A 22,515-nucleotide genomic window follows, 5' to 3' on the forward strand; every position below is an offset into this window, starting at 1 on the left:
GTATGAAACTCAAGGAGGCAAGATCTGGTTTGTTCTTTACATGATCACGTTGTCTTCAGTTTTCAGATCTGGAAGATATAACCACATTATCCTTATTCCCATTTGTACATTTCTTTTTAGAAGTAACACCAGCTTTTCAATGACTGAGAAGTTAAGGTTTAGCAGGCAGTATTTCCTTTTTTATTTTTCTTTTCTCAGCATTAACTTTTGTAACTTTTCACAGAACTATGTAATTGTGTATTAGTTATCAGGTTTGGAATTTGTGTTAGGTATTAATTCAGTATGAGATTTTAGACATGGTATGGTATAAACCCTCCTTTATTTTTTATTTATTTATGTATTTATTTTTGCGGTACACGGGCCTCTCGCTGTTGTGGCCTCTCCTGCTGCAGAGCACAGGCTCCGGATGCGCAGGCTCAGCCGCCATGGCTCATGGGCCCAGCCGCTCCGTGGCATGTGGGATCTTCCCAGACCGGGGCACGAACCCGTGTCCCCTGCATCGGCAGGCGGACTCTCAACCACTGTGCCACCAGGGAAGCCCAACCCTCCTTTATTTTTGTTCTTCATATTCTTGCAAAATGTTTTGAATTGGCAACCTAGAGTGGACCAAGGCATTATTTGCAGGTGATTTCTGTAGCACATCCCAGAAACACTGCATAAACATAGCTGAGTGGCAGTAAACAACAACCATAAGTACTGACTTAAAAATCAGTTACAGAAAAAGAAATTAGTTACAGAGTTACAACTGGCAGCTAAGTTAGAAAGCTATTGATATTTATAAAGCAGCTGAGGAGGCTGAGACACTCCTTGCTTAACTGCTGGGAGAAAGCTGTTTCTTCCGATCAGGAGCTGGAAAACTTTTTAAGACAAGCTTATGCTGCTTCCTGTCCTTGGGCTTGTAGACTTAACCTAGAAGTGCCTTTTCTTTGACTTTCTTCATCAGAGTTAGGTTTTCCTAACTTAGCCAGTGACCAACCAGAAGGTATGGTAGTTTTTGAGGCCCTTTTAAACATAGTTTACCTCTTCTCCTATTACTTAGAATTGGGAATGATAACATCTCTGGCAGATGACTGGAAAACTGCCTTATGTGTTCCTCTCATGTAAAATCATGTAAGCCCTACTCACCTAAAATCTGGTGAGTTGACTTTGTTTTGTAATATTCTTGGCTTTTTAAACCTTGCTTATAAATTAAGGCTTGCAGTTTCTGAGTCACTTGGAGATGGGGATGCCAAAACTCTTTAAACCCATTCCTTGTGAACTTTAGTTGAATGATATGGTTCTTTCCTTACACCCTGTCAACTTCAGTTTATTGTAGTCAGAATGAGAACGAGGATGCTAATGAGCAGAATATACTATACTAGTTAAGAGGTGGTTACTGTCTGTACTAGTAATTAGATTTGTGAGGGCTAAAAAGAAATGTGTGAATTTTAGAATAATTAGAGAAGGTGAAGACAAGACTCGAACCATGTGAAATGAAGAGAGAGAGAATTGAGAGGAAAATATGTATATATCTTCATCCATTCCTCTAGTGGAAAATACTCTTAAAGACTCTAATTCCAGCACAGCTACTAGTTTGTGTTACTTTAGGTAGGCAAGGTAAGCAAGTATTTAAATCTTTACAATGGAAATAACAAAGCATCCCTTGCCTTGTCACAAGGCTATTGTAATACAAAATCAAAAGACTAAGGATGTGAAAGAACTTTGTTATAAAGTATGAAGAAATCCCTATGTATAAAGATTTTGCCCCTCTTACAATCCAGTGCGAGTAACTGGTTAACACTTCTCAGTGGAAGAAGTTGGGCTTTATAAACATTCTGAAGAAGGTTTTGCAGATGTCCTTGAGTTTGAGGTGGTTTCATAGTACTGTATTGGAAAAGTGATAGAGGAATATAGTCTACTAAAATGAGGGAAAACTCACCAGTAAAATATGATACTAAGTAAAATGAATGATATCTAATATTTAATCGTGCTTTAAAGTTTGTAAAGTACTCTAAATATGTTGTCTTACAGTTTATATTGTTGTGAAAATTAATTACTGCTATCCCTGTTTTTAAAATGGCGAAATTGAAACTGAGTGGCTAATTAACATGCTTGAAGTCATAATGGTAAAATAGTGAATCTAGAATTTGGTTCTGGATCCTTTGGTTATTCTGATGTCACTTCATCCTGTTACAGTACAGTCCTAGCACATGGAAGTGGATTCAGCCATGCATGGGAGTGTTGGAAGGAGAGCCTAGAGCAGAATTTTAGCGATTGGTGGAATTAGCATCCCCATCATTACTGTTCGATGCATTTTGGAAATGAATAGCACTTAGGATAGACTGTCAAATAGGTGGAGTCAGAGAAGAGCTCTAATAGGGAGAAATGAACTTTAAAGGAATAGAAAGAACTAAAAACAGACGTTCCTTCTCCTCACTGGCCAATCCCAGTCATTCTGGAAGGTATCCAATATAGCAGGGTCCTCCTGGTCTAGCAGGACGCCGGCGGCACAGCAGGAAGTGAGTGGTGGAAGAGCAAGCAAAGCTTCATCTGCCGCTCCCCATCACTCGCATTACCGCCTGAACCATCCACCCCCCCACCCCCCCACACCCCCACCTTCAGTGGGAAAAATTGTCTTTTGGCAAGGATCGTAGCCTAAAAATAGTAGTCTTCAAAGTAGTAGCATTTTAGTTGGGTAGAAGGCTACTTGGGGAGCCTTTGTCACTGCAGCAAAAGGGAAATTGGTGTAAGGGTGGTATTGTAAATTGAAGGGAGAAAGGTGGTTAAATTTTCCCTGCTACTTGTCTGGACCATTTAAGATTTGTGTTACCTTACCATAACAAATCAAGTGAAAGATACATTCTTTCAAATTTGAGGAACTCTTCAGATATCCATCCACAGACAGAATGTGGATTTTGAAAATATATGTGATATTATCTATCTACCTAAATATAGATACTTACATGAAAGAATCAACTGTTTTTCTTAATCTTTTATTATTAGCGTTATTGAAGTTGGTACATAAAAGCAGAACAAAATTAAAACCCACTGTAAGTACTATCTACAATATATGTTGTGTTAAATTGATTGTTTCCAAATTCTGTAGCAGCAGAGATCTGTTTATCAAAATGTCTTGTATTGAGAAATACTTAAAGCCTATATTTAGGGGAAATAAATCCGTAACTAACTGTGTAGAATAAGTTGTGATCCTGTCAACTTTTAATAGAAGAGCTAATCGGTTGATGACTTTTAAACAGCTCAAATAACTTTATTTTAGAATTTAAATAAATGTACCAAATTCCTTCCCTATTCTCCTGCATAGTTCTGAAAAAGTGTTGTTTTCACATCAACAAACAATTTTTAATGGCCAAAGCTTGGATTTTTAGATTCAAACTGGTGTTTTTTTCTTTAATATTATTGCATAATTTACATGGAATTTTTAAGTTAAAAAAAGTAATATCTTCAATTTTGACATCTTATAAAGCAGATTTTTATCTCAGAAGCTATTACGCCTTTCAAGAAAGTCATTTGTCATGAAAATTTCAGCTTTTTTTCCTTTTATGCTGAGAAATAGGCTAACATGGGTTATAGTGAATTTTATAAGAACAGTTGTATGGTTACGAAATGTGTGAGAATGGAGATCTTTTGGCTGAAATACTCCGAGTGATTATTTTTTCCTGTAGAAACTTAAAGGCTCAAGTTTAAACTTACTAGGAAAAATACTTTGGCTTTAGTTTATTGGGATTTGTTAATAATATATTGATTACTCACATTTTTCACTTAGCATTATTTCAAAATTTAAAGCCACGTAGGTGGGTTATTGTTTGGTGCTTACTATTTTTGGTTATATCTGTCATTACTGTTTACATCAGTTTGAAAAAAGGTTTTCAGAAATGGCATTCACTTTGTTACCCACTAGCTTTGAGGGGTCTCTTGATGCCTACTTCATGAACTGTAGTAGATGGCTGGTACCATTTTGACTCACTGAAGGTGAACGTATTGCTTTGATTTAATTGTGAAATGTGTGAATAAATGAGATTTCCACTGTCTCTACTTAACTACATAAAACTAGAGGCTTTGCAGAATCAACAAGATTGCTGTTCAGCATAACTTTGGTTTGGTAAGGGTGAAGCACACATACGTGATGTAGAATGAATGGAATGCCTCCGTACTTCCCTACTATGTGGAAGATGGTAATTAATCATGGTGGTCAGTTCCATAGGCCTCCAAGCCACTGGTGACACCCTACCATTGTTGCTGTTAATTTTTAGAAGTCTGTTTATGCAAGACTCCTGATTATCATGTATAAATAGCAACCTCCCCCAAGCACCTGTCCCATTCTTCTTAAGGCCTAACAAATCCTTAGCACTTCTCACCATCTGACATGTTTTTGTTCATTTGTTTATTGATTGTCTCTCCCACTAGTATATAAGCTTCATGATGGCAGGAACTTTGTCCACTATTGTATATTTCTAACTCGTCAGACTATTTGGCATATTATAGTATGCAGTGAGTATTGTAGAAGAAATGGGATTTCTGTTTGTTTGTACTGAAGTTTGCAAAGTTGTGGGAAGATGGAATATAAAGATTCTATTGTTCTAATTGCATTGAGGACATGAAATTTGTGCTTTCTGGGTGAGTAGACTTTGGCACAGAGGCTAACTGCAATTTGTTATTCCCTCTGTCTAGGCAGATTTAAACTCTTAAGAGAAGCCATTAAAATTCTTTTGGATTCCTACTTTTTAGACGTGGGGTTGGCTGTTACTGAATAACATTAACCTAGCTATGGGGAGGACTTTTTGTCTCTTATTCTCTCTTCTTCCCTCTGGATCTTAGAGTGGAGAAATGGACTTTTGTTTCACCTATAACTCTACAAGTATTTATACCATCATATCAACACATGTACAAGGAATCATGCCACACGTTGTGGAAGATAAAAGGAAACAAAAGATTCCTAAATTTATTTTAAAAAAGCAAAGAATGAATCTTGATCACTTAAAACAAAAATGGTGGGACAGTCAGGTTACAGTTAAGATTATGTTCCTGTTTTTTAAGCAGAAGATATTTTTGGACATAGAGGTGAAAATTTCTAGTATTTCCAATTCCCCAGAGAAGAAACTTGAGAATCATTTGCCTAGAGGTTTTTGTTGGGGATGAGAGAACAAAATAGAATGGTATAGCCCTCAGAGAAAGAAAAATGCAAAATATACTAGGAGTAGATGGTGATTGTCTATTAATTCCGTAGCTACATGTAGACTTTTATTAGGTCACTTATAACTAGAGTGACATATGGTTTATATTCCAAACTGGGTCACTTTCAAGAGTGAAAGTATATGCTATCTGAAGTATATGCTATCTGAATGGAACACTGGGACAACAGGTGTAAACCAGGACTGTTCCAGGAAAATCAGGGCACTGATCGCCCCTTACTAATAACATACTTTCCTACAGACTTAGTCCCAGTTCTTTGAACCTCTCCACATAATTTTTTTCTCCTTTAGAGAACTCTGATCTGCACTCATAGAATCTCAAGCTTTGGTTCCTTTTTCCTGGTCTCAGTGGAATGAAAAGAATTCGTTCCATATTTTCTGGAGCCCTGGACTGTTCTGGTTTACAGCATTGGTGGAGGTAAGTACAGAACTTGTAATGTATTGTTAGTTGACCTTTTATTTTGCTTAGGAAATCAGGTTTTGTGTGTTTCTGATCCAGTGTTCGATTGTTTTTGAGAATCCTGGTTATATCTCCTTAACTGGGCTGATGAACTATTACTAAGTTCCTAGAATGTAGTACAAAGAGAATTTGTAATTTTGGCATTTACTCTTAAATTACTCAATCTGTACTTTGTTTTCTTTTCTACAGGTGGGATTGTAATTCTGAAACTTCAGATCTTCAAAGAAGGGAAGGAGAATGCCTTGTGCTTGTACCATAGACATGTGATTTTTTTTTTTAAGTTGGAACACTGTAATGTTTTTATTTTGTTTAAATAAATTTAAATAAATTTTTTTATTCTTATATTAAGCGATGTGTTTTTATTCTATTAAGTAACTTTTTATTGTTACCTTACATTATCTGGTAAATTAAACATTAATACAGAAGTAATAGTTACCTCTGAGGTAGTGCTTACCAAAATGTGATTCTCCTCACCTCTAAGATCTTAATTGGAATCTGGGTTGGGACTAAACTTGTCTAGGTTTGGAAATTACGTGGAATCCTAAGCAGTCTCAAAATTAAGGGGTCTGTTTATAGGTAAGCTTGAACCCTTGTTTGTTCTTGCCAGTCCTGTTGTTTCTCTGTACAGTCTCCCATCTAGTGGTAGGAATGCAGAATACACCACAACACTGTGGAGAAAGCTTTAGGTTTTCAGACTTTTTCATGTTAAGAATGCTTTTACATAGTAGGCTAAAACATTTTGGTAGTGGCGGGGGGTGGAAAACGACCATTTCACTTGAGAAAGAAGGTAGTGGCAGTGAATTCTGAGAGTATTCCAGGAGTATATGTTTCTCTGTGTAGTGCTTTCATGACTTAAACTTTCTTCTCCTCTTGTTGTAAGACTTTTATGTATGACAGATTGCGATGAATAAATAATAATAGATAATTTTAAGAGACAGGTTGAGCTGATTTGAAGAAGATGCTTGGTGTGTGATTAAAATTTTACGGCAACTACGTGATGATTCCATTAACTAAAACAATTTATTTTGAACTTTTAAAATTAAAGTATGGACGACTCAGCAAACTTGGCTTGTGTTAATCTGTGACAGAAGAGCTAAATTTCAGTGAAATATTAATGTAGAGTACCTTAGGGTTGGCTTTGTTTACCTAGTTCCATCTGAATTCTTTCTTCTCTTAGGAATTCCCCTTTTTTTTTTTTTTTTTTTTTTGCGGTACGTGGGCCTCTCACTGTTGTGGCCTCTCCCGTTGCGGAGCACAGGCTCTGGACGCGCAGGCTCAGCGGCCATGGCTCACGGGCCCAGCCGCTTCGCGGCATGTGGGATCTTCCCGGACCAGGGCACGAACCCGCGTCCCCTGCATCGGCAGGCGGACTCTCAACCACTGCGCCACCAGGGAAGCCCAGGAATTCCCTTTTTAGTTCTTCTTCTTTCTTCTGCTACAGATGTAAAGGAGGTCAATCCTTTCTCTTCTATTGGTTTTTAAAGTGTTCTGAAGGCACTGAACACTTCCTAAATCTGTTGTTTTAATTCCTCTTACTAAAAAAATTGATTTCTTTTGGTGGCCTCCATAAGCACCTGAAATTAGCACTGATGGAGGTGTTTTCAGGTTAATATCTTCTTCAAAAAAACGTTGTTTAAAATAAACAAAACCAGGTAATGAGAGAATTTGTGAAGATTTATAGCAGCTTTTCTGTTGAATAGTTTCTAAGGGGGAAAAAAACCTCTCCTTTTACATGGTGATTAAAAAAAAAACAGTTAAAGAAAAACTTACCGCTCAATAACCAGGTTAAAAATAACTATACTATCATACTATTAATATAACTATACTAATATATGATTATCAAATTGTAGAGTTATCTTTACATTTCTTAGTTTTCACGTGTGAATTCTTAGTCCATTCATTTTGCAGAAAACACGGTGACAGAAATAGCATATCTAGTTGTGCTAACAGATTGATTTTTCCTACAGCTGCAACTTGTTTCTTTTTAGTAAGATGGGAGTTTGCCTTACTTTCTTTATGGGTTCTGGAGATTCCTCAAGACTCACCTACCATGGTGAGAGATTGAGCTTGTATTCAAAATATTGGCCTACCTCTGCAAGAGTGGCTGCCGAATTTCCAGCTGTTACACCATGCAACGCTTATACTTTTACCACCTCTTCCTCATATTCTTGAGGAAATAAAGGGACATGTCAGTGCTGTCCTTTCAACCATTGATCATAATATGCTCCAAAGGGTCTGGAATGAATTATAGTACAGGATTGGTGTTGGCTGTGTGACATGAGAGGTGCTTACTGAAATTTGTGAAATTATGGAAATAACAGTGATATAGTTCTGTTACATATTGGTTTTAACTACATGTTCATATATAACTTAATTGCTGAGTAATTTTGAAAGTGTTCAGTTCTTTTTGCATCATCCCATATTTGGGCAAATACACTATATATCAGAAAATATAGTATATCTATGATTTTAAAAAATGGAATCTTACTCTGCATTGTTCTTTAACATTTTTTTTTAAAATAAATCTATCTATTTATTTATTTATTTTTGGCCACGTTGGGTCTTTGTTACTGTGCACGGGCTTTCTCTAGTTGAGGCAAGTTGTGGCTACACTTTGTTGCGGTGCGCGGGCTTCTCCTTGCGGTGGCTTCTCTTGTTGCAGAGCACAGGCTCTAGGCGCGGGGTCTTCAGTAGTTGTGGCATGCGGGCTTAGTTGATCTGCGGCATGTGGGATCTTCCTGGGCCAGGGCTCGAACCCGTGTCCCCTGCATTGGCAGGCGGATTCTTAACCACTGTGCCACCAGGGAAGTCCCTTTAACATGGTTTTGATATAATATACTGTGAGCGTTTTCCCCACTCAGCTTTTCTTGCCATGTATTTGTTGGCCTCATAGTATTTCACTGTCAGACTGCTGCCATTTAATGAGCTATTGCTCCATTATTGGACGTGCCCACCCACATTGTGATTTAGGTATCCTAGCGTCATAGTACTTTTATCAAAGCCTTTTAGATACCTTTGTCATTTCTTTTTAGTACTTTGGATGCTCCTTTCTCTCCTCTTTTCAAATTAATTCAATCCTTATTACTTGTACTGAGCATTCTATATTTTGTGTCTTTCCCTAGTTTTAATTTTAACATCCAACTAAAATGTTGGTTAGATTTATTCCTTAAGGTATAAATCAGTCTGTGAAGACTGTATTTTTGAGTGAATTCTAATGGAAGTTATGTTAAAGTGTAACATGTTTCTCACAGAGGATCCCACAAACTTTAAAGATAAAATTATAACAGTTACATCTTAATTTGGACCGTGTTTTGTGACCCCTTACACAAAAAATTGAATGGAGTAAGGTATAAGACTGTTCATTTTGTTTCCCAGACATCTTTTGGCTGAGGTCTGATTTCAGCTTGCATGTTTTCTAAATACTTTCACACTTTTGCTAAGTGAAAAAAATTGTGCCAATACTTTATAGCAAAAGTTCAGAAACTGTTTTCTTTATCCTCTAGTTACTGGATATTTGGTGAATATTTTTTCTTTTTATTTGTACTCCTACCCAGGAAAAATTTCAGAGATCTGATCAGTGAAGGAACATTTGATGAACCACTTAATTTGCCTTCCAAACTGAGTGTCTCCAGTTTTCTGGATGGTTGACGAAATCAGTCTTATGTTACTAAAATCACTTATGAAAGCAGTTGCAAAAAGAGTATCTTTCGAAGTGACCCTTTTGAAAGAGACAATGATATGTGGCTAAATGATTTTATATATATATATATATATATATATAATTTTTTTTATCTTAAAGACAAGTTTTAGGCAAGCTCATTTATTAGAAAATCTACCTGGGTGTCAGCATAGTTTTGATATAGCCTAGAGAGTGCCTGTTTAGATGGGAACTTGAGGCCTCTACATTCTGCTAATGGTGCATGCCACTGGCTGGATTGCCTGACTTGCTGTGGAAGTCAGCCCCAAGTCCTGTAAGTTTCTAAAGTTGGTGAACTTTGCCTGGGGAGGTCTATACAGATGTGTGGCACATTCTATGAATACGGCTGTAAGATTAAGGAAACCATCTGGTAACTAGTTACTTCCGAAGTTTTGTACTTTGCTGAACATTTTCCCTTGAATACAAAATTTTTTTTTTGCATTTCACTACTTTTTCTGTTTTTTTGTTTTTAGTTAGCTAGAAATTTAGAACTTGCATTAAATTGGCTGGTTGGGTATTCACTTCGTATATGTTTCCAAGCACCCTTATCTTTTACAAAAATTTAATTCTATTAATAAATCTGTTACATTTAGTAGTGAGCTCCTGTGACCTTACCTATGGGTAAGCACCTAACCTGTGTTAATACAATTAACATTTATTTTATCTACCCCAGACCTTGTTTGTTGGAGAGGCATATTAAATAATAAAAGTGAGAACATTTTTTTAATATAGTAGGGATTGATTCTTTCTGCTGTCTCTGTATGGAAAAATGCTCTTCATTTCCATAGTGGGCCTGTTTTCTCCCTGCCCTTAAATACTAGAAATCCTCATGAATTCTCACCTACCTAAAGCAGAGAATCTATATGCCATATAGTAGTTACTTTTTGAGTGTAGGGTTTAGGATTTGTTACTAATGTAATATTAAAGAAGGTTTTACAGTTTTTAATATTCTTAAGGTAAATAGCTAAAAAAAAAAATATGAGTTTCTAGTTTGGAAGCCTTTTGATTGGTAAAGGAGGTTTAATACCAAGTTTGTGCTTTTTAAGAAATGAAATCTGGATTGAGAATGAGAAAAGCAGTAGCTATCAAGATTTCCATGATGTGCTTGACTTTTGTTTGAAACAATTTGCTTTTGGTTAGTCAGAGGTGGGGAAAACATCTTCCTTCCTGAGTTGTTGGAGGTCAGATTTAAAAGCATTTTCAGGTTACTACTATAGTAGAAACATTGTTCAGAGGAAAAGTTACCCCTGGAGAAAATGACTGGTTGAGTTAAAGTACTATGGGGAAGTGTGTTCTGCAGAGTTTGTATAACCCGTGCAGTATTTTTTCTCCCAGTAATGTTTGTATATCTTTGGTTTTGCTTTTGGTCTACTCTGAATTCATGCATGAACTCATCTCATTTTTCCTGTTTTATGTGAAGTGTTACATTTTAGTTTCTGGAGTTTTCCTTCAGTTTTTATGTGGTCATTTCTAAAGCATACTATATAGTTTTCATAGCATTACGATAAACCATTATTTGTTAGATCCTCTTTAACTTGAAATTGAAAATTTTCACATGCAATGGGCTCAGGTTTGTTTTTCACCTTTTTGGGAACAGCAGGTTGTGCAGAGAGTTGTGGATCGTTGGTTTAGTCTACGTAAAAAAAAAACCATTTTGGATGGTCCTGTTACGACTGTCCTTGTGCATACTAAAATAAGTGTATTTATTCAAAAAGTATGGGTGACCACTGTATGTGTTGCACTATTCTAGGCCTTTGGGGATACAGCAGAGAACATAATAGAGCCCTACCTACATGGAATTTATACTTTAATTGGGAGAGAAAGACATTAAACAAATTAAAATGAGTTAGGTGATGATAAGTGCTTTGGAGAGAAATAAAGCAGAGTAAGAGGGTATAGTGAGGGTATGGAGGTAGAGGAGTGCCCTTAAGGCTTTATTACTTTTTATAAATATTGAGAGATGTTCTTCTGATGGATGGCATTTGAGCAAAGATCTATAGTAATAAAGCCAGGGAGTAAGAGAAGTGTGGATATCTGGGAGAAGAGTATTCTAGGCACAAGGAACAGAAGTACTGAGCTCCTGAGGTAAGGGTACTTGACTCATGGGAGGTATTGCAAAGGAGACATTAGTGTAACTGAAGCAAAGCGCTGCAGAGAGGAGAGCTGATCACAAAGGGAACATAGCATAGATAGAATATATATATTCTAATATATAAAATACTGTAGTTGTTGAAACTGAAATCTATACTTTTGGCTTCATTTAGGATCAGGCTCTATCTGACTAATCTAGCAGTTTACTTACCTCCCTGATTAAGAGTATGGAAATTACTAACAAAAGTGTTTGCAGGTTCCTTCTAAAATCTCTCATTGTAGAAGAGGAGAATGATGTGGAAGTAAATAATGAAAATGTAGAATTATGTACCAGCTTTAGTGTCTGTTTGGTGGGTACCTTAGTCTGTGGAGGAGAAGATTTCACAAAGGAAAAGACGTCATTCATTTTGAAGAATGAGCAAGAATGGAAGGATTCGGTTGTGTAACAGCAAAAGGTAACATTACAGAACGCTGGAAGGTGGTTCTGTGTTGGAAGCTAAGGTTCAAGAAGGAGGATATGGACAAAGATGAAATGTATGCCAATCCTGTAAGCATTTGGGACATCATTGAGGTTAGGCAGTGACAGTCAGTGTTGTGTTATAGGTCAGTTTATGGCCAGTTTAGAGAATGTTTGGAAGTGTGGCGTGGGTAAGACCCCAAATTAGGTATCGTTAGAAGTGAAGAGACCAGTCAGTCCAGCATTTTCTCAGTGGGGACAGTTTTGGGTGGGGTAATTTTTAATTGTGGAGTGTTAATTGTGCATTGCATGACAGTCTCCCTCATCCTTGACATTAAGTGCCAGTAAAACTCAGAGAGCGTGATAATCGCTCTCCCCAATTTCTGAATGCTCCCGGAAGTGGTGACCTCTAGTTAAGGAAAAATGGGATCCGAACTCTGGCTTTGGCAGTGATAACGGGATGGAGAGGAGAAGGTGGGATTGCTAGAGGTTTAAGAGACTTGGTTACCTATTGGCTCTAGGGAGTGTTTATAAACACACACACACAGGTAGGAGCACCTTTGGGCAAGTATTGCGACAAGAAATTTTGTGACAGATTCAATTTTGGAAACTAAAATAAGATTCTGAGGAGTAAAATGACTATTGATGTCATTGTGAGAAAGTAACTGTTATATTTAAGAACTGAATAGCTTATCAAGATAGTTTCTAGAAGGATATAGAAAAATATATAAGGATAAATCCATGGGAAAAAAGGAAGCTAGAGATATAACTTCTTATAAAGTTCAGAACTTGACCACTGTGCTTGAAGTTTTAAAGGATTCAGAATGAGCAAGACATGGATAGGCCTTGCCCCCAGTAAATTATATTTTGAGAGAGAGACAGAAAATTTATCTTCGGGAATAAGGCAAGTACAGTATATTCAGTACCATAGGACTGGTATAAAGTACTATTCAAGAAGTTTTCAGAGAAGGCAGAGGTCAAATTATAAAATACCAGAAGTGAAATATCAGAAGCTGAGCCATACAAACCAAGTTGAATGTACTATTTAATTTTTGTTGCAGGTAGTCTCAATTGTGAAAACCTTGTGTCGTTCTCCTGTTCCGTGGGCATTCTGTTTGACTGTTCTGTGCTTTGTTCTTCAGGCATTGTGGGCCAGGGTAACTGCTTCTCTAAAATGCATTTGCTTATCAAATGTTACTTTGTATAGTAATTAGACCTGTTAGAACAAACATTTTTGAAAGATTATAAGCAGATAAACGGTCATAGTTAACATTGATGTTTCTTACTAGCAATCACGGCCAAGTTAGGTCGCTTGAATTCATATTTAATCATTAGGTACTAAAGGTTAAAAGTGGACAAAACTGCTGATGAGGCACAGATAACTAATTTTTTCCCCTTTATGGTAGTTATAATGGAGGTATTTATACACTTTGTTTTATGCATACTTTAAAAATAAAACAACTCATTTCTTGGTCTTCCTCTTCATTAAGTCTCTAAATTGGACCATATTTTGTATTTTCTTCATTGAATTTGCCAGTAATATCTCTGAAGCAGATTGGAGGTGAAACTCTGAGGTATATTAACTTTTTTTTTCAGTTTTGGTGCTAAAACAATTGTGTATTAGATGATTTTATGGTAATGCTTTCCAATTATTTATATTTTAAAATATAAAATTAGAACTTACATTGTTCTAACTGTTCAGAGTAATAATCAAGTAGAATTCCTGGATCACTTCTTTGGAAATTTATTGCATTGAGAAACTTTCAGTTCATTTTCAGTTTTGTTTGTCAGTGTTAGCTAGTTGATATCAAGTGAAAACTGAGCTAACTCAGTAGAACTGAAGGGAGAAAAGAATGAGAATTATTTTATTTAAACAAACTGAGAATCCTGTCCACTCACAGACCACATATCTGCTCTTTCTATTAGTGCAAACACAGCATTCTAGGGGGGGATATTAATAAAGTGTTTGAACTTCAGCTTGTTTATGCTTCCATATGTATGAATTTTTAAAGTTCTTTTTTAAATGTAGGGATGTATAATATTAGTATTGTAACTAAAGGTTTGTGAGTAGTAAGAGAACTGAAAGTGTTACTCAAGGCCTTGAAACAGTTCCTTTTGAGATACATAAAATACTTAAGGATGAAAGGAGTTTGATTTACTTTCTGGTATTACTGATCAATTGTGTGATATTAATCAATGTGCTGTTTACTTCTCAGGTAGAAGTACTGTCTCAATTGTTCTCTTGAGAGATTTTTAACAACTTCTGCAAACTGTCCATTGTTGCTCCACTCTTTTTAGATCTTTACCCTATTAGTATGCAGATCTAGCATTAAAAATAAATGAAAGCCAGAGTAAATTAATCTTTTTTTTATTATTGCAGACTTAATTCAGTGCACAAATGAGATGAATGTGAACATCCCGCAGTTGGCAGACAGTTTATTTGAAAGAACTACTAACAGTAGTTGGGTGGTGGTCTTCAAATCTCTCATTACAACTCATCATTTGATGGTGTATGGAAATGAGGTAAGCAGTATTTTTAGTTAACAAGTATACTGGGGAGTTGACTGATTCAGCTTGTTTCTCTCACTGACACTTCAGAAATGGCTATAGCAACTGAATAATATAGGTAAAAAGGGCAAGGTGCTTATACAGAAATATAACTGTAGACCCTACACTTTGAGGAAAGATGGCCTTTAAGTCAGAAAGCAGAAAATGGGTCAGAGCACAGGGCACTTTCAGTAATGGGATCAGGAAGCAAAGATTAATGCCTAGAGATGGGTTCTATAAGCATCACTGATTTTTTGCAGGCCTTTGTGTATAGATTGTATGTTCGTCTATTTTCATTTACTTTTTTATCGTAGCCCAATCAGATTTCTGTCTGATCTGATGTAGTTGTCTATAGACGCTCTTTGCCTAGTTCAAGGCTGTGATATTAAGGACTAAGATGGCATTTTGCTGAGGAGACTGACTGAAGAACGCCTTCTTCAGCAAAGAGTTGTGTCTAAAGCCTTTGTTTCCCAAAAAAGGGTAACAGATAAGATGCATGAGCTTTTGCAATTAACTGTTTGGAGAGAATCATCTTGTTTTCCATGATAGCTAATTTTTGAGTTCTTACCTTAGGTGATTTTCCCAGCCTAGCATACTTACTTGTAAAATTGTGTCAAAAGGAGTATTTTAAATTGTGTTAAAAGAAAATTTGAATGGAACTAGATAAATCTGGTACCTTGGTATGTGCCTTAGAAAAATGCAGACCACTGGTTGCTGGGAGATAGCTCCCATAGAGATGGGGAGGGACTTTATTCATTTGTATCAGATTTATAAACATGACTTTCTGACATCATCACTTTACTCATTATTTTGGGTTTTTCAGTCATGAGACTCTGCTGTTATCTTTTTTTTTTTTTGCGGTACGCGGGCCTCACTGTTGTGGCCTCTCCCGTTGCGGAGCACAGGCTCTGGACGCGCAGGCTCAGCGGCCATGACCCACGGGCCCAGCTGCTCTGTGGCATGTGGGATCTTCCTGGACCGGGGCACGAACCTGTGTCCCCTTGCATCGGCAGGCGGACTCTCAACGACTGCACCACCAGGGAAGCCCCTGCTGTTATCTTTGACAGATACCAAAGAGAACATCATTAGAGTTCAGAATTAAAGCAGAAATTTACCCATAACTCTTACATTGCAACAGATCTGTTTGCATATTTTGATGTTCCTTTCTGGTCTTTTTTATAGCTATAATAATTCATATAAAATATTTAACTTTTTTATATATCACAGCATAAGAAGCATCTCCATGTTCTGTGTTCTTTCTATTTATCATCTTTAATGACTACATAATTGATCATATGGTCCATCATTTTCTTAATTCTTCTCTTTCCTGGAAATTTAGTTTTCCGATTATTCACCGTTACAGTACCACATTGAATGATTTTATTTGTAGTTCTTAAGTTTTAAAAATTAGTTCCAGAAGCGTTACCTGAAATATGATTACTTGGGTAACAAACGTGACCATTCAGTTGCTTTCTCATTCATTATAAGCAGTATATAGAGTCAATAGAAAAATTTGGATATACTAGCCTCCGTGTAACTCGAAACGTTCTGATCTTAACTAGGATATTAGTTTCTATTTTCATCAGGAATGTGTTTGTCTAAGATCATGATCATTTATTCAGAAGAATTTCAGGCTTGTATGTATTTTTTACCTTTCTAAAAAATATATATAGTTTATTCTTTAAAAAGAAAAAGCCACAAATATAACCAACTACAATGCTGGATAAGGAGGCACACTATCAGTGGTGACTTTCAGAGGTAAATAAGGTGATGATACCAGAAGCAAAAACTTTATAAAGGCAAAAAACCCAGAAAGTTGACTGTCATTCCTTACAGTTGACTGATAGAAAGAGAAAGGTAGCATTTCAGTAGTGGTTTTCAGATGAACTCTAGTTTCCCTTCAGCAGCTAAGAGAAATCCAATGCTCTGCTCTTTTTTTGGTGCTAGTTTGTACAACCCTCAGGTTTTTGCATTGGCAGGTGTTATTAGTCCGTGAGAGAATATGCATAGGATTTCACTATGCTATGGTGTTGGAAATTACATAGAACAGTAGTTCTCAAATAGGGCAAGGGCGGAGAGTGATTTTCATCCCCAAGGGACATTGCTCATAACTGGAGGGGATGCTACTGGCGTGTAGTAGGTAGAGGCTACTGGCGTGCTAAACATCTTATAATGCACAGGACAGGCCCCCACAAAAAAGAATGATCAAAACTTATAAAAAAATCATAGAGTGTAATATTTTCTTAGGATATTTTAACACCTTTTTAAACAGGTTGTTTTAGGATAAATGATGAAACAGGAGTCTTCGATTTACAAATTGTTTTTCAAAATCCTGGTTTGTTTGGGGTGATCGCTGATGAACAAGATTGAGTCAGAGAAGTGATGGTGTACATAAAATTGATAATAATCCTCTGCATACATTTACAAAAAAGTAATCCTTTTAAAGGAAATCGAAAGGAGCTTCTTTAGCTATTTTAGAGGTTGTATGTAAAGGGAAGCTAAGGTAGTGTTCTGTGGTATGCACTTTGGAGAGGGTTTTGACAGTATTTTGAGAAAATGAACTTTTATACGCATACCGACCCAACAATTCAACCCTAAGTATATATCATGAGAAACTCTTGTATGTTTGCAGGTGGGAGACCAGTACAAAGATGTCAGTGAAACATTGTTAGTAATAGTGAAATTGCAAAGAATTTAAATATCCGTATAGAAATGGATACATAATGATATAGTAGTTCATTTAAATGCTCAAACGTTGTTTAAAATGAATGAACTAGATGTACATGTATTAAATGGATAATTCTTGGGAAGAAGTTGTTAAAAATCACATTGGAAAAGAATAAGTACAGTATGGTATTTCTGTAAATTTAAAATAGAAAACAAAATTATGTACAGTTTATAGATACTTATATATGTAGTAAAATTGTAAAAACATTTGTGGGAATGATGTAAACCTACTTCAGAAAAGCCATTGCCTCTGAAGAGGGAGGGAGGGAAGGGAATGGTTTTGAAGGTGTGTGTCTTCAATAGTCTGTAATTTGATTCTGTAAGGGGTCTGAAGTGATTATGGTAATGTGTTTAATCTGGACAGTGGGTAAGAGGATGTCTGTAATATTATACTCCAGTATGATTACAGGTATTTTGCTTTTTAAAAAAAAAGTCATAAAAATTTTTGAGTCACCAGGTATCCGTGTAAAATAAAGGCACCATCTGAGTATGATTAACTATAGCCATAATATGCTATAGTAAAGCCAAAAATTACTGCTTCTAGTTTAAAAGTGCCTGTTTCCTTTTATTTTAACTTTAATACCATAGCTGTGGGCATTAGACTTTAATAAATTCCTGCATGCTAGTGAAAAATATATTTTATGTTTTTAGGGGGATTGAGGATGATAAATTTAAACTAGGTAAGATTAATGGAATGTGTTAACCACCACTTTCTCCCTTAATTCTCAAATTAGAGTTTCTTAGATGGCAGTACTATTTGACATAATTATTTGTTTGTTTTTTTTCCCCAGCGTTTTATTCAGTATTTGGCTTCAAGAAACACGTTGTTTAACTTAAGCAATTTTTTGGATAAAAGTGGATTGCAAGGTAAAAAACAACTTATTCATTATAGAAAATCAAGAGTGACCCCATTTGAGGATTACTGCAGAGTTGAACTCTTTCCTTTAGAACATGTGCTATGGAGGAACCTCATGTTTTAGTGAGGGTTGTAGGGAAGGAAAAACTGTATTTTCATGTGAAGATAAAGATGGACTTCACTACTTGACACCCAGAGCTTTTTGAAAAGTAGCATAAGGTAGCAATTTGAGAGCATGGGTTCTGGAACTGGACGGACTGCATTCAAATCCCATCTGTAACACTTACCAACTGCATAAACTTGAGCAAGTTACTTCACCTCTCTGCATCTGTAAAATCAGGAATAATGATAGCACCCACCCTGTAGGATTATCATGAGGCTTAACCTAGTTATACATGTAAAGTGCCTAGAATGATGCCTGGCAAATAGGAAACACTATGTAAGTATCTGCTTTCATTGTTGTTCTTATTATTTTATGCTTTATTCCAAGAAATGTAGTTGGGAATATCATATATTTTAGTAGCAAAGGTAAGCATTATGTGTTATTCAGATGAATTGTTCGTTGATACTTACCTGTTACTTATTTTACTTTTAATTCAGTAAGTGGAAATTGCTGTAATCTGGTATTCTCACCCTCCATGTACATTCTGTCTTAATGGGATCTGTTATACTTAGTTCCAGAACTAGGCTGTTAGCATTATAGAATGTTAACTCTAGGAAGAGCCTCATAAAGGACATACTAAGACCATACTAAGACAAACTAAAGGAATACTCAGCAATAAGGTTCAACTGGGAAGTATCTTTAGAGATCTGCGAGATGTGTGCTGCGCTTTGAAAGATGGATGAGAACATGAGTTGGCTTAAGCAGAGGTACACAGATGGACGTGGATGTGAAAGAGAAAGGGTGTTTAAGATTTATAGAGCAAATGAATGTGAATAGAATGTAGGTGGAGGTATTAGAGAACATGTAGTGACAGATAGCCCTCAAGAAGCTGTTTGGGGCCAAAATCATGCACAAAAGATTTTGATATAGTTGGGATTTTGTAATGCAGTGAGAAACCATCAAACTTTTTTGAGTTGAGGGAGGAGGACAGAGGGAGTGTGTGTTATAAAGAAAGCACCATAGCACAGTGCAGGTTGGATTCGAGTGAGTAAAGTCTTAAAGACCTTGAGACTGCTCTGGTCATTATTTTGGTCATCTGGTAGAGAGTTAATGAGGGCCTGAATTGTGGTTTTTACGGCAATAAAAATCAATGGAATTTAGTGACTAACTGTGTTTGTGTTTAGGAACTGTCCAGTTCAATACTTATTTACTTTTGGCAGATGGAAGTATTAATTAGAATGAATTGAATACCCAGTCTTCCAGAGATTCTGGAAGGTCAGTAATCTATACATAGGACGAAGTGTTACAAGATTGATTTTACTTTAATGAGAGATATAATGCCTTAAATAGTTAAGGGGGAAAAAAATGAAGCAGTGGAATCCCTTTTTCAAATAAAATCTTAAATAGAAGCTAGATACATATAACAGATGAAACTGGAGCTGCTGTGTTTTCCGGAACATGGAGAAAACTCTGCCTGCTCATCTTTTTATTTCTGGTTTCCCCCTTATTCAGTTCATTTGAACTGTAAGAGTCTGTGGAAAGCAATATACAAACCACTACTCTAGAGCAGAAAATATGCATATGTCCAAGTGGGTTTTTTGTGTCTTATTAGCTACTGATTTTCTACTTTCTTAAGATGGAAATTAAGCACTTCTAGTGATAAGGTTTTAAGGCTTTCATTCCTTTTATGTAGAGAACAGTTTTTAGGCCTTTTATTTAAAGCTCATATTCTAAAGAGATTATGAAGGTAAGACTGAAATGGTAATTAAAGTATATAATTCAGTGGTGTTTTTGTAGTTTTGATTGCTGATGTATTTTGTTGGGTGGAGTCTGGTATATTTTCTTAAATATATAATGGGTGTATATAATACAAACTTCCAGTCTGGTGAGTGAGATAGACACTGTGTACATCTAATAGCTTTGAGCTGTACTTGGAGTAAGAATAATATGGGAGCACAAAGAGCTCAGGGAAAGTTTCAGAGATTGAGCCTTGAAGGATAAGAGAGATTTCTCCCATTATCGAGGATGGAGTAGAGTGGATTAGAGGGGACAATATTAACTAAAGAGCTGAAGAATGTGAGTATGTAACACCTTATAAAATGCACTAGTAGCTATGAGAATATCTGAGGGCAGTGATTTTTTTTTTTCTATTTACTGATTTTTCTCCAGTGGCAAATTAGTAGGCACTCAAGAAATATTTGCTGAATAAATGAATTGGTGATTATGTTAAATCCAGTCACTTTCCTTTCCTTTCTTTCTTTCTTTTTTTTGCTTGTTTTGGTATTATCTTTTTAAAGTAGCAGAGACCATCAACAACTAAAGCTGAATGTGTTAGATGAAGATGACCTAAAATAGAATGATAGAATGGACCTGCTTGTACAATGAGAAGCAAAAATTTGTAGACCTCACTGAGCCAGGCAATAGCTAAAACACAAATTTTTTTTTTAGTAATACTGATTAGATTTTTATGTGCTGAAGTTTTCAAATCTCATGATTGTGATGAAACAAAATCTTAGAATGATTTAGGTATTCATTTTGGAAGTTTAGTTGAAAACATTCACATAATTGTTTTTTGTTAGGCCTTAAACTTTCGTATTGCCATTTCTTTCATTGTACTATGCAGTAATTTTCTCTGCTACTTATAAGGTTGGCACACGTAAGTTATAGTTGTTCTAAGTCATATGCAGCTAAAGATTAGTAAGTATGAAAATAATTAAATTGATTAATGATTTAAGGAGTGGGGTTGTGGTTCCATAGGATGTTAAATTTGAGTTATCAGGTAGTATAAGAAAACAGGCTTTTCAATTCCTGATAAATAAAAGATAGGAATATTGGTCAGAAGTAAAACAGAATTGTTGTTTTATTGAAATTCTAAGGGGGAAAATTTTTCTAAGCCACATATGACATAACTGACTTTAAAAATGTTAAGTGTTAGATTTTAATGTCACTTAATTTACATCACTAAATTGAAGGTGGGATAACAAGACAATATGGCCATTGGATGAAATGAGTTGGTTTTCTAAGCTAATTGGGATTTTAATTATGAAACCCTTTTCTGTTTCTTTTCTTACAGGATATGATATGTCTACCTTTATTAGGCGGTATAGTAGATATCTAAATGAAAAAGCAGTTTCATACAGACAAGTTGCATTTGATTTCACAAAAGTGAAAAGAGGGTGAGTTAAGCTTGCTTTTTTTTGATATCTGATGTATTTTAATATTTTAAATATAAATCGTAGGCATTATTGATTATGCGTTATGGAATTTCAGGCCAGTTTTAAAAGGTGAACTTCATTTTTCTCTGAAGAAGTATATCAGATACTTTTTGCACTAGGATTTTCAAAGTTCTTTTGAATTTTATAACAGCTTTATTGAGACAATTCACACAACATAAAATTCACCCTTTTGAAGTGTACAATTAAGTGGTTTTTAGTATATTTACAAAGTTGTGCAGCATCACCGCTATCTAATCCCAAAACATTTCATTGCTTCCCATTTTCCTCGTCCTCTAGACCCTGACAATGACAAATCTACTTTATATCTCTATGGATTTGTCCTGAACATTTTGTATAAGTGGAATCGTACAATATGTGGCCTTTTGTGTCTGACTTCTTTCATTCAGCATAATCAAGTCACAGCATCTTTGTTGTGGCATGCATCAGTACTTCATTCCTTTTTATGCCCAAGTAATATTCTATCATGTAGAGACACCATATGTATATACATGCCACATCTGGTTTTTTTTGTTTTTTTTTTTGGTTTTTTTTTTGAGGTATGCGGGCCTCTCACTGCTGCGGCCTGTCCCGCTGCGGAGCACAGGCTCCGGACGCGCAGGCCCAGTGGCCATGGCCCACGGGTCCAGCTGCTCCGCGGCATGTGGGTTCCTCCCGGACCGGGGCACGAACCCGCGTCCCCTGCACCAGCAGGCGGACCCCCAGCCACTGTGCCACCAGGGAAGCCCCATACCACATCTTTATACATTCATCTGTCCTTGATGGACACTTAGGTTGCTTCCATGTCTTAGCTATTGTACATAGTGCTGCTGTGAACACTGGGGTTCATGTATCTTTTTGAATTAGAGTTTTGTCTGAATATATGCCCAGGATAGGATTGCTGGATCATACAGTAACTCTATTTTTCATATTTTAAGGAACCTGCATACTGTTCTCCATAGTGGCTGCTCCAGTTTACATTCCCACCAGCAGTGAAGGAGGGTTCCTTTTTCTCCACACCCTCTCCAGCGTTTATTGTTTGTAGACTTTAATGATGGGCGTTTTGACTGGTGTGAGGTGATACCTCATTGTAGTTTTGGTTTGCATTTTTCTAATAATTAGTGATATTGAGCATCTTTTCATGTGCCTGTTGGCCATCTGTATGTCTTCTTTGGA

At 36.2% G+C, this 22,515-nt stretch overlaps 1 protein-coding gene across 10 annotated transcripts in view; it reads left to right on the forward strand.

The window, feature by feature from the left end:
• PICALM (phosphatidylinositol binding clathrin assembly protein) overlaps positions 1–22,515 on the forward strand; it is a 107,247-nt gene that overhangs the window by 17,954 nt on the left and 66,778 nt on the right. For all 10 annotated transcript variants that reach the window (XM_082661298.1, XM_082661303.1, XM_082661301.1 and 7 more), the window contains exons 2-4: positions 14,275–14,417; positions 17,960–18,035; positions 21,201–21,303. In XM_082661298.1, coding sequence (XP_082517424.1) covers positions 14,275–14,417; positions 17,960–18,035; positions 21,201–21,303 — 322 coding nt within the window. The remainder of the gene's footprint in view (positions 1–14,274; positions 14,418–17,959; positions 18,036–21,200; positions 21,304–22,515) is intronic.

The sequence above is a fragment of the Grampus griseus genome (assembly GCF_964374135.1).
Source record: "Grampus griseus genome assembly, chromosome: 8".
NCBI classification, from domain to species: domain Eukaryota; kingdom Metazoa; phylum Chordata; class Mammalia; order Artiodactyla; family Delphinidae; genus Grampus; species Grampus griseus.